Raw genomic sequence first — 18869 nt, forward strand, 5'->3', positions numbered from 1 at the left:
GAGTTCTGCCTCCGTGTGTAGTGCCTTGCGGTCGGAGGCCGAGCAGTTGCCATAACAGGCAGTGATGCAACCAGTCAGGATGCTCTGAATGGTGCAGCTGTAGAACCTTTTGAGGATCTGAGGACCCAAGCCAAATCTTTTCAGTCTCCTGAGAGGGAATAGGTTTTGTCATACCCTCTTCACGACTGTCTTGGTGTGCTTGGGCCATGTTAGTTTGTTGGTGATGTGGACACCAAGAATCTTGAAGCTCTCAACCTGCTCCACTGCAGCCCCATCAATGAGAATGGGGGCATGCTCGGTCCTCCTTTTAATGGAGTCCACAATCATCTCCTTTGTCTTGATCACGTTGAGGAAGAGGTTGTTGCCCTGGCACCACATGGCCAGGTTTCTGACCACCTCCCTATAGGCTGTCTCATTGTTGTCGGTGATCAGGCCTACCAGTATTGTGTCATCTGCAAACTTAATGAGGCTGTTGGAGTCGTGCCTGTAGTCAATAAATAGCATTCTCACAGAGGTGTTCCTTTTGTCCAGGTGGGAAAGGGCAGTGTGGAGTGCAATAGAGATTGCATCATCTGTGGATCTGTTGGGACGGTATGCACATTGGAGTGGCTCTAGCGTTTCTAGGATAATGGTATTGATGTGAGCCATGACCAGCCTTTTAAAGCACTTCGTGGCTACAGACGTGAGTGCTACGGGTCGGTAGTCATTTAGGCATGTTACCTTAGTGTTCTTGGGCACAGGCACAATGGTGGTCTGCTTAAAACATGTTTTATTACAGACTCAGACAGAGAGAGGTTGAAAATGTCAGTGAAGACGGCATCTCAGTGCAAGAGGCGTCACTACAATCTAGAGGTCGACAGATTAATCGGAATGGTCGATTAATTAGGGCCGATTTCAAGTTTTCATAACAATCGGAAATCTGTGTTTTTGGGCGCCGATTTGCCGATTTAAAAATATATATATATATTTTTAAATGTAGTATTATTATTATTATTATTGTATTTTTTTAGACAGTTATTTAACAAGGCAAGTTAGTTAAGAACACATTCTTATTTTCAATGACGGCCTAGGAACGGTGGGTTAACTGCCTCGTTCAGGGGCAGAACGACAGATTTTCACCCTGTCAGCTCGGGGGATCCAATCTTGCAACCTTACAGTTAACTAGTGCAACGCAATAATGACCTGCCTCTCTCTCGTTGCACTCCACAAGGAGACTGCCTGTTACGCAAATGCAGTAAGCCAAGGTAAGTTGCTAGCTAGCTTTAAACTTATCTTATAAAAAACAATCATAATCACTAGTTAACTACACATGGTTGATGATATTACTAGATATTATCTAGCGTGTCCTGCGTTGCATATAATCTGACTGAGCATACAAGCATCTAAGTATCTGCCTGAGCGGTGGTAGGCAGAAACAGGCGCGTAAACATTAATTCAAACAGCACTTTTGGGCATTTTGCCAGCAGCTCTTCGTTGTGCGTCAAGCATTGTGCTGTTTATGACTTCAAGCCTATCAACTCCCAAGATGAGGCTGGTGTAACCGAAATGAAGTGGCTAGCTAGTTAGCGCGCGCTAATAGCGTTTCAAATGTCACTCGCTCTGAGCCTTCTAGTCGTTGTTCCCCTTGCTCTGCATTTGTAACGCTGCTTCAATGGTGGCTGTTGTCGTTGTGTTGTTGGTTCGAGCCCAGGGAGGAGCAAGGAGACGTTAGCTTTCTTACATAGCACATATTGCACTTTTACTTTCTTCTCCAACACTTTGTTTTTGCATTATTTAAACCAAATTGAACATGTTTCATTATTTACTGGAGGGTAAATTGATTTTATTGATGTATTATATTAAATTAAAATAAGTGTTCATTCAGTATTGTTGTAATTGTCATTATTACAAATACATTTTAAAAAATTGTCCGATTTAATCGGTATCGGCTTTTTTGGTCCTCCAATAATCGGTATCGGTATCGGTGTTACGTTCCCCAGATTATGTGTTGTAGTTTGTGTATTTGCATGTGTTTATTTCAGGAAATGGCTTCCTGAAATCCCTCAAGCAGCTGATTGGTCGACTCCAGGGCTAATTGGAGAGCTGACCCCGCCCCCTCATCAAGACACAGCTGTCTCCAATTACCCATTCCTTCAGAAGCTATATAAAAGCCAGTGTTCTGTTCAGGAGATCTTTCTTTTTGTAGAGGATTTTGCTGGAGGTAGATTTGTTAGAGAGATTTGCTGGGAGGTCATTGTAGAGATTTTTCTAGAGAGAGATTTTGCTAGAGGTTGATTTTGCTGGGAGTTCATTGCTGAGAGTTGGTATGTTTTGTGAGTTTGTTGCTCAGATAGAACTTATTTGATGTCCTTTGTCTCTTAGTTTGTTTGTGAAATTGTTTAATATTCTGTTTCATTTGTTCCCAGGGGGGAAGGGGAAGGCACCTAGGTAGTGCTTAGGCAAGAGGCCCGCGGGCATACATATACCCGTAGCATAATCGCTGTCTAGGCACACTAGGTAAGACCTGGGCGGACCACCCCTTTTATTTTGGTTAGGGCACCAGGTGGTACTAAATTAGGTAAGTAGTGGGTAGGCAGGTAAGATAGGAGAGGGGGGGGGGGGGCTTTGAGATTTACTTTCTTTGCTTTGGTTCCGTCCAGCCCCTTTTCCCCATATTACCGTGTAAAGGAATAAAGTCCTTGTAAACGGTACCACATTCTGCTTGTTGTCATTTTTACTCGCACCTACAGTCCATACCTTTTTCCCTTCACAGAGTTTAGTTGTAGCAGGGTGTTGCGTTCCCTCTTCATAGAGGCGTGCGTAACAATCGGCGTTGAAGAATCATAATCGGTCGACCTCTACTACAGTCCCTGGTCGAATCCAGGCTGTATCACATCCGGACGTGATTGGGAGTCCCATAGGGCGGCGCACAATTGGCCCAACAAAGACATACAGTTGAAGTAGGAAGTTTACATACACCTTAGCCAAATACATTTAAACTCAGTTTTTCACAATTCCTGACATTTAATCTTAGTTCAAATTCCCTGTCTTAGTTCAGTTAGGATCACCACTTTATTTTATTTTAAAGTTCTATTTTGAAACGTTCTATAGCCATGACATAATTTTCTGGAATTTTCCAAGCTATTTAAAGACACAGTCAACTTAGTGTATGTAAACTTCTGAACCACTGGAATTGTAATACAGTGAATAATAAGTGAAATAATCTGTCTGTGAACAATTGTTGGAAAAATTACTTGTGTCATGCACAAAACTTGCCAAAACTATAGTTTGTTAACAAGAAATTTGTGGAGTGGTTGAAAAACGAGTTTTAATGACTCCAACCTAAGTGTATGTTAACTTCAGACTTGAACTGTATCTGATATTGGCAGAAAAAATAAAAATAATTTAAGGTAACTGTACTGTCCAATTTACATTGGCTATTACAGTTAAAAAATACCATGCTATTGTTTGAGGAAAGTGCACAGTCATGAACATGAAAAGTTATTAATAAACCAATTAGGCACATTTGGGCAGTCTTGATACAATGTTTTGAACAGAAATGCAATGTTTCATTGGATCAGTCCAAGATGTTGCACATACACTGCTGCCAACCAGTGGCCAAAATCTAAATTGCGCCTGGGCTGTATTAATACATTATGGACTTTCTCTTGCATTTCAAAGATTATGGTACAAAAAAATACAAAAGCGTTTTTTATTTTTTTTAATCTTTTACCAGATCTAATGTGTTATATTATACTACATTCATTTTACATTTCCACAAACTTAAAAGTGTTATGCATATCCTTGCTTCAAGTCCCGAGCTACAGGCAATTGTAGGCGAAAATTGAAAAAAGGGGCAGATCCTTAAGAGGTTTTTAAGGTATCTTTACTTTTACTCAAGTATGACAAGTGAGTACTTTCTCCACCACTGCATGGTTGTGTGAATGTATCAGCTTACCTACTGGCAGTGCGTATGGCCAGGAACATGCAGAGGTAGCAGTAGGAGATGATGCCCAGTGGGATGAAGAACACAAAGATGCATAGCATGAGAGTGTAACTCCTATTGGCTGGTGTGGAGGTCACATAATCCCACGTACAGGAGGTCATCAGGCCCTCAGGGATATAAGAACCTGGTGAGGGGCAATGGGTTAAGATTAGTGTTGGGGTTGGGGTTAAGGTTAGGGTTCCAGTTGGGGTTGGGGTTAGGGTTGGGATTAAGGCTACGGTCAGGGTAAGTGTCAGGGTTGGAGAAAGAGAGAGGAGATTATTGTATCTGCAGAGAGACAAAGAAGAGTGATGGGAAGTGAGAGCGTTGTAGAGATAAGATAAAAGGATGGCAGTCTGGTCCGAGATCTGTTTGGACTCTTGCCAACTCTATAAGTGTCATTGTCTAGTAAATGTGTGATTGTCTAGCACACGGAATGACTATTCCCTAACACATTGGCAAGAGAGCAGAAACAGTCAGAAAACTGGCACCCAAAAGGATGGCGCTAGTGGAGGGAACTCACTCCAGCCAAAGAGAGGCGCCAGGCTCCAGGCCAGCGAGTAGAGCCAGACTATGACGATGACAACGGAGGTGCGGCGTTTAGAGGTCCAGTGGAGGGCCTGTAGGGGCTTGGTGATGACGATGTAGCGGTCAATGGAGATAGCCAGCAGGTTGATCATGGAAGTGATCCCAAATAAGGCCCCACAGAAGGCGTACATCTTACAGCCTGTACAGAAATCATTTAGAGATCTTACAATCTGAGTAATCTCACAGGATAGAACATTTGTGATGCAGAGAGATGGAATTTCCACAATTCATTTGTATTTTTTGTTCAGCATGGATAGCGGAATTCAGATCCAAATACCAAAGTAGCTGAAGCTTTCCATTAAGACCACTGATTTGATGCGTTATTCTACCAAAGTTATGGGATGAAGGTAAAAGTACCTGTTTCTCCAAAAACCCACTCCTTGTAGAGACAGTTGACAAAGAAGATAGGGGACTGTGTGATGGCCATGAGGAAGTCACTCACTGCCAGATTCATGATGAAATAGTTGGGAGGAGTCCGGAGCTTCTTGTTACTGAAATACAGAATAAATATACAGTGTTTATGTTTTCAAAAAATAGATTCATTGTTATTAGCTTACTACTCACTTAAGATTTGACCTTGATCTTTATCTCTAAAGCTTTAGCAATATAACAGAATAGCTTCTATCCAGATAATGAAGTAAAGATTAGGTCAGAAGGCAAGGATGCGATGCTGTACTTTCACATTAGTCAAAAAGTGAAACCACTGGAACATGACCCCACACTCAGTTTGCTAATTACCTCGTGACCACACTCCCCTCTGTGATTTAAATTCCTTAAAGTAAATGCATCTCACTCTCTGCCAACCATTCTAATTTAGGATGTAGAATCTGAGTGGGTGAATTGTCATTACATGAATCCATGACTGTTATTACAGTTGTCCATTAATCCCACTACAAACCAACATTCAGCATAAGTAATGCTCAGTATTCCGCCATCACCTGCTGACAACCAGCCACCTCCCCAGCCCCCTCCTCCTCCTCCTCACCATACCAATCACTTGCTCTCGCCTCGCCCTGAGTCAATACACTCACCATTATCCCTCCTAGAAGCAGAGGTCATCCCCTACCTAGAAATACCTCCTGTTTTCCAAGAAACTAGACTGGCTCACAGCATCAGGGGAAATCAGACAGGCCCAATACAATTACAGAGTCAATTCAAGTTAGTATTTCAAGTCATTTCCAATGGCATGAAAATATCCCCTGATTTTGCTTGAGAGTGAGTGAATGGGTGAGTGAGTGCCCTCTGCCCTCCCCACTGTGAACATGGCCTGATTTCTGTTCTGAGTGTTTTGTGCTAAATAATGTTAATAACGTTTAGATAGAGAAGTGACATGTTGGATTAGTGGAGAGTGGCGCATTGTTGCCAGCTTCAGTAGGAGGAAGCAATGTCACCATGCTCTCATGTGGATCTGGGATTTGATTTGCACAAATCAAAGAGGAGATGTGATGCAATTGTCTCAATGGTCTCCAGGCGTCTCTCTGAGATCCTTAACTAAACACGAAGGACTCCACGGCCTGTGGAGCTCTCACGCATTACTAACAGAGAGGAGAGGATGAGGAGGAGAGGGTGGTAATGAAGAAAATGATTAAGAAGAGGGGATGGAGAAAGTAAGGGAGTGGGAAAGATCATGAGGAGAAGAAGGACTTTAGAAGGTGTTTTGTGTTTAGTGACAGAACGCCTGAGCAGGTTTAATCTGTGTCCAGGAAACCAGCCCACAGTGCTCCTCACATTGAACCATAGTAAATGTACAGTAACAGAATGTGTCTCCACATCACCAGCACTCTAACCACTGACCCAGATGGGGACCATTAAGGTAAATCACAGAATGTGCTGAGCCAACATAGGGACCCAGGATGAGCCAATCTATGGTCAGATTGGTAGTCAATCTGCTCGCTACTCCCATGCTGGGTCTGTTTATGGTGGTGGAGGTCAGAGCTCATGCCTGATTCCGCCAAGCTGAGTAAACGTAGTTGGAAATCAGACTTTTGTAGAAAATCACTTCCTATTATGCTACTTCTCTGAATGCCATTTTGAGACTAATTTATAGACATGCCAGCTAGGGAGTGAGGGAAAGGAACATATATATTAAGTGTACACAAACTCATTTTCACGTGCCTGGAGTTGATGTTATTGCAAACCATAATAAGTATCTGGAGCTCTTTTCACTTTTCCCAGCAACATAATCTTTAACAACAACTATAGCAACGATGACCGCAAAATGATTCCCCTTTGAAATGACAAAAACGTATTCTTAAAGGGATACTTTGGGACTTTCTCCAGAGTCAGATGTTTCTGTGTCCATCCAGTATGAAGGAAGTTGAAGGTAGTTTCACAAGCCAATGCTAACTAGCGTTAGCACAATGACTGAAGGTCTATGGGTATCTACTAGCATGCTAAAATCCTGAAGTATCCCTTTAAACACAGAAGGCCTTTTAAATGTGTAAGTTAAAAAGAAACATACAGGACTGTATATGGAGTTACACACCCTGTTCACACAGAGCTGTCTTTGATGGCTGTCATACATAACATGTGCAATTATTCCTGCGCACTGGACAAATCTGTGTCAGTGAGCATTAAAAAGCTGATGCCTCCCACGCTTTCTGCTTTGATGTGAAATGTCAAACAATTGCCTTTGCACATGCACACACATCATCACAGGGTAGCATATGGTCCAAGTTAATTAAGCTCAAATATTCACTGAGTTTCGAATTTGTTATGTAATGATAGCACTGGTACTGAAGCATTTTATTACTTTTATCATGACGATTAGATAATATTATCATAAAACAAAAATTACTAAAACAGGTGTAAGGTGATATAATTTAAATCAGCACCATTAATTTTAGGCTTAAAAGACATCCTTGTGTTTCTATAGTAAAGTTATAACACAGTGTGTGGATTGTGTTTCTATAGTATAGTTATAACACAGTGTGTGGATTGTGTTTCTATAGTGTAGTTATAACACAGCGTGTTTGGATTGTGTTTCTATAGTATAGTTATAACACAGTGTGTGGATTGTGTTTCTATAATATAGTTATAACACAGTGTGTGGATTGTGTTTCTATAGTATAGTTATAACACAGTGTGTGTGGATTGTATTTCTATAATATAGTTATAACACAGTGTGTGTGGATTGTGTTTCTATAGTATAGTTATAACACAGTGTGAGGATTGTGTTTCTATAGTATAGTTATAACACAGTGTGTGGATTGTGTTTCTATAGTAAAGTTATAACACAGTGTGTGGATTGTGTTTCTATAGTATAGTTATAACACAGTGTGTGGATTGTGTTTCTATAGTATAGTTATAACACAGTGTGTGGATTGTGTTTCTATAGTGTAGTTATAACACAGTGTGTGGATTGTGTTTCTATAATATAGTTATAACACAGTGTGTGTGGATTGTGTTTCTATAGTATAGTTATAACACAGTGTGAGGATTGTGTTTCTATAGTATAGTTATAACACAGTGTGTGGATTGTGTTTCTATAGTATAGTTATAACACAGTGTGTGGATTGTGTTTCTATAGTATAGTTATAACACAGTGTGTGGATTGTGTTTCTATAGTATAGTTATAACACAGTGTGTGGATTGTGTTTCTATAGTGTAGTTATAACACAGTGTGTGGATTGTATTTCTATAGTATAGTTATAACACAGTGTGTGGATTGTGTTTCTATAGTAAAGTTATAACACAGTGTGTGGATTGTGTTTCTATAGTATAGTTATAACACAGTGTGTGGATTGTGTTTCTATAGTAAAGTTATAACACAGTGTGTGGATTGTGTTTCTATAGTAAAGTTATAACACAGTGTGTGGATTGTGTTTCTATAGTATAGTTATAACACAGTGTGTGGATTGTGTTTCTATAGTATAGTTATAACACAGTGTGTGGATTGTGTTTCTATAGTATAGTTATAACACAGTGTGTGGATTGTGTTTCTATAGTGTAGTTATAACACAGTGTGTGGATTGTGTTTCTATAATATAGTTATAACACAGTGTGTGTGGATTGTGTTTCTATAGTATAGTTATAACACAGTGTGTGGATTGTGTTTCTATAGTATAGTTATAACACAGTGTGTGGATTGTGTTTCTATAGTATAGTTATAACACAGTGTGTGGATTGTGTTTCTATAGTATAGTTATAACACAGTGTGTGGATTGTGTTTCTATAGTATAGTTATAACACAGTGTGTGGATTGTGTTTCTATAGTATAGTTATAACACAGTGTGTGGATTGTGTTTCTATAGTGTAGTTATAACACAGTGTGTGGATTGTGTTTCTATAGTATAGTTATAACACAGTGTGTGTGGATTGTGTTTCTATAGTATAGTTATAACACAGTGTGTGGATTGTGTTTCTATAGTATAGTTATAACACAGTGTGTGGATTGTGTTTCTATAGTATAGTTATAACACAGTGTGTGGATTGTGTTTCTATAGTATAGTTATAACACAGTGTGTGGATTGTGTTTCTATAGTATAGTTATAACACAGTGTGTTTGGATTGTGTTTCTATAGTATAGTTATAACACAGTGTGTGGATTGTGTTTCTATAGTATAGTTATAACACAGTGTGTGGATTGTGTTTCTATAGTATAGTTATAACACAGTGTGTGGATTGTGTTTCTATAGTGTAGTTATAACACAGTGTGTGGATTGTGTTTCTATAGTATAGTTATAACAAAGTGTGTGGATTGTGTTTCTATAGTATAGTTATAACAAAGTGTGTGGATTGTGTTTCTATAATATAGTTATAACACAGTGTGTGGATTGTGTTTCTATAGTATAGTTATAACACAGTGTGTGGATTGTGTTTCTATAGTAAAGTTATAACACAGTGTGTGGATTGTGTTTCTATAGTATAGTTATAACACAGCGTGTTTGGATTGTGTTTCTATAGTATAGTTATAACACAGTGTGTGGATTGTGTTTCTATAGTGTAGTTATAACACAGTGTGTGGATTGTGTTTCTATAGTATAGTTATAACACAGTGTGTTTGGATTGTGTTTCTATAGTATAGTTATAACACAGTGTGTGGATTGTGTTTCTATAGTATAGTTATAACACAGTGTGTGGATTGTGTTTCTATAGTATAGTTATAACACAGTGTGTGGATTGTGTTTCTATAGTATAGTTATAACACAGTGTATGGATTGTGTTTCTATAGTATAGTTATAACACAGTGTGTGGATTGTGTTTCTATAGTGTAGTTATAACACAGTGTGTGGATTGTGTTTCTATAGTATAGTTATAACACAGTGTGTTTGGATTGTGTTTCTATAGTATAGTTATAACACAGTGTGTGGATTGTGTTTCTATAGTATAGTTATAACACAGTGTGTGGATTGTGTTTCTATAGTATAGTTATAACACAGTGTGTGGATTGTGTTTCTATAGTATAGTTATAACACAGTGTGTGGATTGTGTTTCTATAGTATAGTTATAACACAGTGTGTTTGGATTGTGTTTCTATAGTATAGTTATAACACAGTGTGTGGATTGTGTTTCTATAGTATAGTTATAACACAGTGTGTGGATTGTGTTTCTATAGTGTAGTTATAACACAGTGTGTGGATTGTGTTTCTATAGTATAGTTATAACAAAGTGTGTGGATTGTGTTTCTATAGTATAGTTATAACAAAGTGTGTGGATTGTGTTTCTATAATATAGTTATAACACAGTGTGTGGATTGTGTTTCTATAGTGTAGTTATAACACAGTGTTTGGATTGTGTTTCTATAGTATAGTTATAACACAGTGTGTTTGGATTGTGTTTCTATAGTATAGTTATAACACAGTGTGTGGATTGTGTTTCTATAGTATAGTTATAACACAGTGTGTGTGGATTGTGTTTCTATAGTATAGTTATAACACAGTGTGTGGATTGTGTTTCTATAGTATAGTTATAACACAGTGTGTTTGGATTGTGTTTCTATAGTATAGTTATAACACAGTGTGTGGATTGTGTTTCTATAGTATAGTTATAACACAGTGTGTGGATTGTGTTTCTATAGTATAGTTATAACACAGTGTGTGGATTGTGTTTCTATAGTATAGTTATAACACAGTGTGTGTGGATTGTATTTCTATAGTATAGTTATAACACAGTGTGTGTGGATTGTGTTTCTATAGTATAGTTATAACAAAGTGTGTGGATTGTGTTTCTATAGTATAGTTATAACACAGTGTGTGTGGATTGTGTTTCTATAGTATAGTTATAACACAGTGTGTGGATTGTGTTTCTATAGTATAGTTATAACAAAGTGTGTGGATTGTGTTTCTATAGTATAGTTATAACAAAGTGTGTGGATTGTGTTTCTATAATATAGTTATAACACAGTGTGTGGATTGTGTTTCTATAGTGTAGTTATAACACAGTGTGTGGATTGTGTTTCTATAGTATAGTTATAACACAGTGTGTGGATTGTGTTTCTATAGTATAGTTATAACAAAGTGTGTGGATTGTGTTTCTATAATATAGTTATAACACAGTGTGTGGATTGTGTTTCTATAGTATAGTTATAACACAGTGTGTGGATTGTGTTTCTATAGTATAGTTATAACACAGTGTGTGGATTGTGTTTCTATAATATAGTTATAACACAGTGTGTGGATTGTGTTTCTATAGTATAGTTATAACACAGTGTGTTTGGATTGTGTTTCTATAGTATAGTTATAACACAGTGTGTGGATTGTGTTTCTATAATATAGTTATAACACAGTGTGTGGATTGTGTTTCTATAGTGTAGTTATAACACAGTGTGTGGATTGTGTTTCTATAGTATAGTTATAACAAAGTGTGTGGATTGTGTTTCTATAATATAGTTATAACACAGTGTGTGGATTGTGTTTCTATAGTATAGTTATAACACAGTGTGTGGATTGTGTTTCTATAGTATAGTTATAACAAAGTGTGTGGATTGTGTTTCTATAATATAGTTATAACACAGTGTGTGGATTGTGTTTCTATAGTATAGTTATAACACAGTGTGTGGATTGTGTTTCTATAGTGTAGTTATAACACAGTGTGTTTGGATTGTATTTCTATAGTATAGTTATAACACAGTGTGTGGATTGTGTTTCTATAGTGTAGTTATAACACAGTGTGTGGATTGTGTTTCTATAGTGTAGTTATAACACAGTGTGTGGATTGTGTTTCTATAGTATAGTTATAACACAGTGTGTGGATTGTGTTTCTATAGTGTAGTTATAACACAGTGTGTGGATTGTGTTTCTATAGTGTAGTTATAACACAGTGTGTGGATTGTGTTTCTATAGTATAGTTATAACACAGTGTGTGGATTGTGTTTCTATAGTATAGTTATAACACAGTGTGTGGATTGTGTTTCTATTGTGTTTCTATGTATAGTTATAACACAGTGTGATTGGATTGTATTTCTATAGTATAGTTATAACACAGTGTGTGGATTGTGTTTCTATAGTATAGTTATAACACAGTGTGTGGATTGTGTTTCTATAATATAGTTATAACACAGTGTGTGGATTGTGTTTCTATAATATAGTTATAACACAGTGTGTGGATTGTGTTTCTATAGTATAGTTATAACACAGTGTGTGGATTGTGTTTCTATAATATAGTTATAACACAGTGTGTGGATTGTGTTTCTATAGTGTTATAGATTGTGTTTTATAATACAGTTATAACACAGTGTGTGGATTGTGTTTCTATAGTGTAGTTATAACACAGTGTGTGGATTGTATTTCTATAGTATAGTTATAACACAGTGTGTGGATTGTGTTTCTATAGTATAGTTATAACACAGTGTGTGGATTGTGTTTCTATAGTATAGTTATAACACAGTGTGTGGATTGTGTTTCTATAATATAGTTATAACACAGTGTGTGGATTGTGTTTCTATAGTATAGTTATAACACAGTGTGTGGATTGTGTTTCTATAGTATAGTTATAACACAGTGTGTGGATTGTGTTTCTATAATATAGTTATAACACAGTGTGTGGATTGTGTTTCTATAGTATAGTTATAACAAAGTGTGTGGATTGTGTTTCTATAATATAGTTATAACACAGTGTGTGGATTGTGTTTCTATAGTATAGTTATAACACAGTGTGTGGATTGTGTTTCTATAGTATAGTTATAACACAGTGTGTGGATTGTGTTTCTATGGATTGTATTTCTATAGTATAGTTATAACACAGTGTGTGGATTGTGTTTCTATAGTATAGTTATAACACAGTGTGTGGATTGTGTTTCTATAGTATAGTTATAACACAGTGTGTGGATTGTGTTTCTATAGTATAGTTATAACACAGTGTTTGGATTGTGTTTCTATAGTATAGTTATAACACAGTGTGTGGATTGTGTTTCTATAGTATAGTTATAACAGTGTGTGGATTGTATTTCTATAGTATAGTTATAACACAGTGTGTGGATTGTGTTTCTATAGTATAGTTATAACACAGTGTGTGGATTGTGTTTCTATAGTATAGTTATAACACAGTGTGTGGATTGTGTTTCTATAGTGTAGTTATAACACAGTGTTTGGATTGTGTTTCTATAGTATAGTTATAACACAGTGTGTGGATTGTGTTTCTATAGTATAGTTATAACACAGTGTGTGGATTGTATTTCTATAGTATAGTTATAACACAGTGTGTGTGGATTGTATTTCTATAGTATAGTTATAACACAGTGTGTGGATTGTGTTTCTATAGTATAGTTATAACACAGTGTGTGGATTGTGTTTCTATAGTATAGTTATAACACAGTGTGTGTGGATTGTATTTCTATAGTATAGTTATAACACAGTGTGTGTGGATTGTATTTCTATACAATGTTTGGGGGAGGTGAAGGGTAAATATACATGTGTGGCTACAGCAGAGATTGAATGGTTGCAGAGGAGTACCGTGTCGCAGCATCAGTCAAGGATCTTCTTAATGCACAAAGCATGTCAGCAGCACACCCAGGGAACCTTGCCATCTCTACTGCCGTCTCCACTGCGGTGTGGAGTGAGCCACTGACAGCTAGCGGAATAAAGCCCCTAGCTTGGAGTCAGTCACGCTCCTACCAGACAACCTAAACTGTACCTATGTGTATAACCTAGTGAGCTCTTCCAGCTCACATAGCGCAAGGGAACAGCAAACCTGATTTCAGAAAACAAATAAAGCAACACCTCACGGCACAACGCCTCTCCCCCATGTGACCTACTATTTGTGTGTATGCACTGACGTGTATGTTAAGTGATAGATGGACGCACACACACTCTAACACACACTGTAAACACACTTACAAATTATTATTCTTTGGTTATATTGTTTTGTGTTTCTTTCTAAAAAAAAAATGTTGTCTTGTCGTCTTTGTTTCTGTACTGTGTACACTGAGTGTACAAAATATAAGGAACACCCTCCTACTTTTGCTCTTAGAATAGCCTCAATTCGTCAATGCATAGACTCCACAAGGTGTCGAAAGCTTTCCACAGGCATGCTGGCCCATGTTGAAGCCAATGCTTACACAGGTGTGTAAAGTTGGCTGGATGTCCTTTGGGTGGTGGATCATTCTTGATACACAAGCAAAACAGTTGAGCGTGAAAAACCCAGCAGCGTTGCAGCTCTTGACACATACCAGTGTGCCAGGCACCTACTACCATTCCCCGTTCAAAGGCACTTACATCTTTTGTCTTGCCCACTCACCCTGTAAATGGCACACATACACAATCCATGTCTCATTTGTCCCAAGGCTTAAAAATCCTTCTTTAACCTGTCTCCTCCCCTTATTCTACACTGATTGAAGTGGATTTAACAAATGGGGTCAATAACAGATTATAGCTTTCACCTGGATTCACCTGGAAATGTGAATGGAAAGAGCAGGTATTCATAATGTTTTATATACACTGAATATACCAAACATTAGGAATGCCTTCCTAATATTGAGTTGCACCCCGCCTCAACCCCCCTTCTTCCCTCAGACCAGCCTCAATTTATCGGGGCATGGACTCTACAAGGTGTCAGTATCGTTCCATGTCTCAAGGCTTAAAAATCCTTCTTTAACCTGTCTCCTCCCCTTCATCTACACACATTGAAGTGGATTTAACAAGTGACATCAAAAAGGGATCATAGCTTTCACCTGGATTCACCTGGTCAGTCTGTCATGGAAAGAGCAGTGTTCTAAATGTTTTATATACTCATATATATATATATACACACACAAACAAACAAAATATAACATGTAACATGTAAAGTGTTGGCCCCATGAGCTGGAATAAGAAATCCTAGACATTTTGCACACGCACAACAAAACACATTTTTCTAAAGTTTTTGGCACAAATTTGTTTACATCCCTGTTAGTGAGCATTTCTCCTTTGCGAAGATAATCCATCCACCTTACAGGTGCGACTTGTGCTGAGGACAATTTTGTCACAATTCCACAGATGAAGTTTTGAGGGAGCGTGCAGGTGGCATGCTGACTGCAGAGCTGTTGCAAGATAATTTAATGTTCATTTCTCTACCATAAGCTGCCTCCAATGTCATTTTAGAGAATTTGGCAGTACGTCCAACCAGCCTCTCAAACGCAGACCATGTGTAACCATACCAGCCAAGGACCGCTATAATCCGTTATTGACGGAATTAGTTAAATACAGTACCTTCGGAAAGTATTCAGACCCCTTGACTTTTTCCAAATGTTGTTACGTTACAGCCTTATTCTAAAATAGATTTAAAAATCTCAGCAATCTACACACAATACCCCATAATGACAAAGCGAAAACAGATTTTTTGACATTTTTGCAAATGTATTAAAAAAAAATCTGTCTGTTTACCCAGCATGAGCAAGCCTCGCTCTGCTGCTTCGAGCACCATCTCAAATACGCTTTTTTAAATGTCAAATTAGCAAACATTTCTAAAAAGCTGTTTTTGCTTTGTCATTATGCGGTATTGTGTGTAGATTGATGAGGGGGGAAAATGTTTTAATCAATTTTAGAATAAGGCTGTCAAGTAACAAAATGTGGAAAAAGTCAAGGGGTCAGAATACTTTCCGAAGGCACTGTATATACAGTACTCTCCGAACGTATTCAGACCCCTTCCATTTTCCACATTTTGTTACATTATAGCCTTATTCTAAAATGGATTAAATTAACAAATTCCCCATCAATCTACATGCAATACCCCATAATGACAAACCGAGAACAGGTTATATAAAAACAGAAATACCTTATTTACATAATTATTCAGACCCTAGGCAATGAGACTCGAAATTGAGCTCAGGGGCATCCGGTTTCCATTAATCACCCTTGAGATGTTTCTACAACTTGATTGGAGTCCACCTGTGGTAAACACAATTGATTGGACATGATTTGGAAAGGCACACACCTTTCTATATAATGTCCGACAGTTGACAGTGCATATCAGAGCAAAAAACCAAGCCATGAGGGCATAGGAATTGTCCGTAGAGCTCCGAAACAGGATTGTGTCGAGGCACAGATCAGGTTACCAAAAAATGTCTGCAGTGTTGAAGGTCCCCAAGAACACAGTGGCCTCCATCATTCTTAAAATGGAAGAAGTTTGGAACCACCAAGACTCTTCCTAGAGCTGGCTGCCTGGCCAAACTGAGCAATCAGTGGAGAAGGGCCTTGCTCAGGGAGGTGACCAAGAACCCGATGTTCACTCTGACAGAGCTCCAGCATTCCTCTTTGGAGATGAGAGAACCTTCCAGATGTTCTACCATCTCTGCAGCACTCCATCAATCAGGTCTTTATGGTAGAGTGGCCAGACGGAAGCCACTCCTCAGTAAAAGGCACATGACAGCCAACTTGGAGTTTGCCAAAAGGCACCTAAAGTACTTTAAGACTGAGAAACAAGATTCTCTGGTCTGATGAAACCAAGATTGAACTCTTTGGCCCGAATGCCAAGCGTCACGTCTGGAGGAAACCTGGCACCATCCCTATGTTGAAGCATGGTGGTGACAGCATCATGCTGTTCGGATGTTTTTCAGCGGCAGGGACTGGGGGACTAGTCAGGATCGAGGCAAAGATAAACAGGGAAAAGTACAGAGATCTTATATGGAAACCTGCTTTGTCATTATGGGGTATTGTGTGTAGATTGATGAGGTGAAAAAAACATGTAATTCATTTTAGAGGCTGTAGTGTAATAAAATGTGGATAAAGTCAAGGGGTCTGAATACTTTCCAAATGCATTGTATACAGTATACATTTGTAATGTCTACAATTTACATACATTTAAAAAATATTAACATTTAAAGCATTTTTTCATAATGTGTCAGACCCCAGAAAGACTAGCTGTCGCCAATGGTGCTAATGGGGATACTAAATTAAATAAAATCAAAGCTCTCGGCTCAGGTAGAAATCAATCACATGAAAGAATGGGATATTGCTGTAGAACTGTGAACAAAACAAATTGGATCACACATGTTTAACCAATCAGATGTGTGTAGCCTGTGCATATGATAATACCTAATTAAATATCACAGGTATGCCATACCTTAGTGGAAGAGAAAATGTCTCTGTGCTCTCAGATCAGATACAGATATCAGTAATTGAGTGTGCATTGTTTTCGATCAAAGCAGTAGTAGACCTAGCTACTATGTTAGCTCTGTCAAAGGTCTGCTATGACCGAAAGCTAAGCACATGAAATGACTGGAATTAGCATTTTATCTAAGAGTGCAGAGACTTTCTTCACTGTGGTCTCTAATCTTCCTGCACCTTAGCTACTTTTACTGAATGGTACAATACGTACAGCAGATTTCACTAATGCCTTCCATGAAGGGGGTCTATGAAGGGTCACAGTGTCTAGAGGAATGTCTTCTCTCCAACTATGAAACACTTCATGATTTGAGAGTAGGGATAACAACCAAAATACACGGTGGCCCTCGAGATCTCAACAGTTGAAAAACCCAGCCACCTAACTCCTGTAATTAGTTTTTGTTCTTGTTGTGAATTACATGTAAAATAGACAGCTGTTTGCTTGACATGCCATTCATTATTTCTATATCTGAGAGCTCCAGTTTGTTGTTCAACGTGAACTAAAAGTAAATTAGTTGTGTGTCACCACCGCACCAGACGAGTCAGCCGGACAATGTGTGACTTCTTTCTGTCACCCAGCATTAGCAAGCCTCGCTCTGTCGCTTCGAGCACCGTCGAAAATAAGTCTTAGTGTCAGAACAGTACCATGTCAAAACACATGACGCTCAAGATCACATTGTTAAATCAAACACATCATCCTGCTGCTGCAACCTTTGAGGTTCACTTTCTCTCAGCTGGCCTATGATGAACCAGGGATAATGATTTATGAATAGTGACTACACCATTACCGAAGACATGAACATGAACAGTTTTTAGGAATTTTAAAGGATCGGATTCTGTCAAGAACAGGCAGATGAGGACAAATCACAGAGCTTAAACCAAAGGGTGTGAAAATCCAGGAAAGATTAAATAGAAGATGTAGTTGAAATGTGAGGCATGCCTGTTCTCAAATCTCTCAAAGGCTTCGGAAATCCAAATGTCCTCTTTAAATACCCTGCATGGAAAAATCTCTTCTGTAAACACCTAGAAATTACTTCGGTGAATCAAACAATATCAGGTTTTCAGGGAAAAAAACAGAAACACATCAACCTCAGTGCCATTCCGCAAGAGAGAATAAACAGACTGGCACCCACCCTAGAAACACTTGCCCTCTCTTCTCCAAATCCTTCTTCCCTTAGGTACTGTGGCCTACCTGAAGAAGGCGTACATCACCAGGGCATTCCCACCGACCCCCACTGCTCCGATCACCACAACGAAGCAGGCCACGATGTAATGAGCTTGGTCTGGCACGTCTACCTTCCGGAAGAAACCTCGGTCCATGTTGTCCATGCCTGACATGCCTGGGACAGAGAGAGAAGCTCAGTCCATATGAACAACCTAATGCATCACACAACACTTTCACTAAAGCACTTTAACCATAGATCTCTCTCTTTCACATCTCTCTCGTGACGCTTTCTCTCTCTCTCCCTCTTTCACATCTCTCTCGTGATGCTTTCTCTCTCTCTCTCTCTCCCTCTTTCACAACATCTCTCTCTCTCTCTCTCTCCCTCTTTCACAACATCTCTCTCTCTCTCCATTTATATTTCTCCGTTTTCTCTCTCTTCTCATTATGTAAGACTGTGTACCATAAGCATCCATTCAAATATCTGGGGGCTATAAATCAAACAAACCACCCAGTCCCCCTCTGCATATTCACTCATGTAAACCTTTGATGCTTTCCTTCAGTTCCTTCAGTCCAGAAACAGTTTCTCCCATTTCCTAATGTAAAGTACTGTCATCTATTCAAACAGGCTGGCTTG

The 18869-nt window shown here is 38.5% G+C and overlaps 1 protein-coding gene across 1 annotated transcript in view; it reads right to left on the bottom strand.

Moving 5' to 3' along the window:
• The window catches only part of LOC112257541 (melanopsin-B-like), a 36266-nt gene that overhangs the window by 12744 nt on the left and 4653 nt on the right, over positions 1-18869 (bottom strand). Inside the window, exons 2-5 of the mRNA XM_024431188.2 lie at positions 18263-18410; positions 4910-5043; positions 4488-4691; positions 3938-4109 (exon numbers count right to left, since the gene is read on the bottom strand). Of these exons, the coding sequence (XP_024286956.2) occupies positions 3938-4109; positions 4488-4691; positions 4910-5043; positions 18263-18408 (656 nt within the window). The 5' untranslated portion in view covers positions 18409-18410. The remainder of the gene's footprint in view (positions 1-3937; positions 4110-4487; positions 4692-4909; positions 5044-18262; positions 18411-18869) is intronic.

This window comes from Oncorhynchus tshawytscha, linkage group LG09, assembly GCF_018296145.1.
Source record: "Oncorhynchus tshawytscha isolate Ot180627B linkage group LG09, Otsh_v2.0, whole genome shotgun sequence".
Classification (NCBI taxonomy): domain Eukaryota; kingdom Metazoa; phylum Chordata; class Actinopteri; order Salmoniformes; family Salmonidae; genus Oncorhynchus; species Oncorhynchus tshawytscha.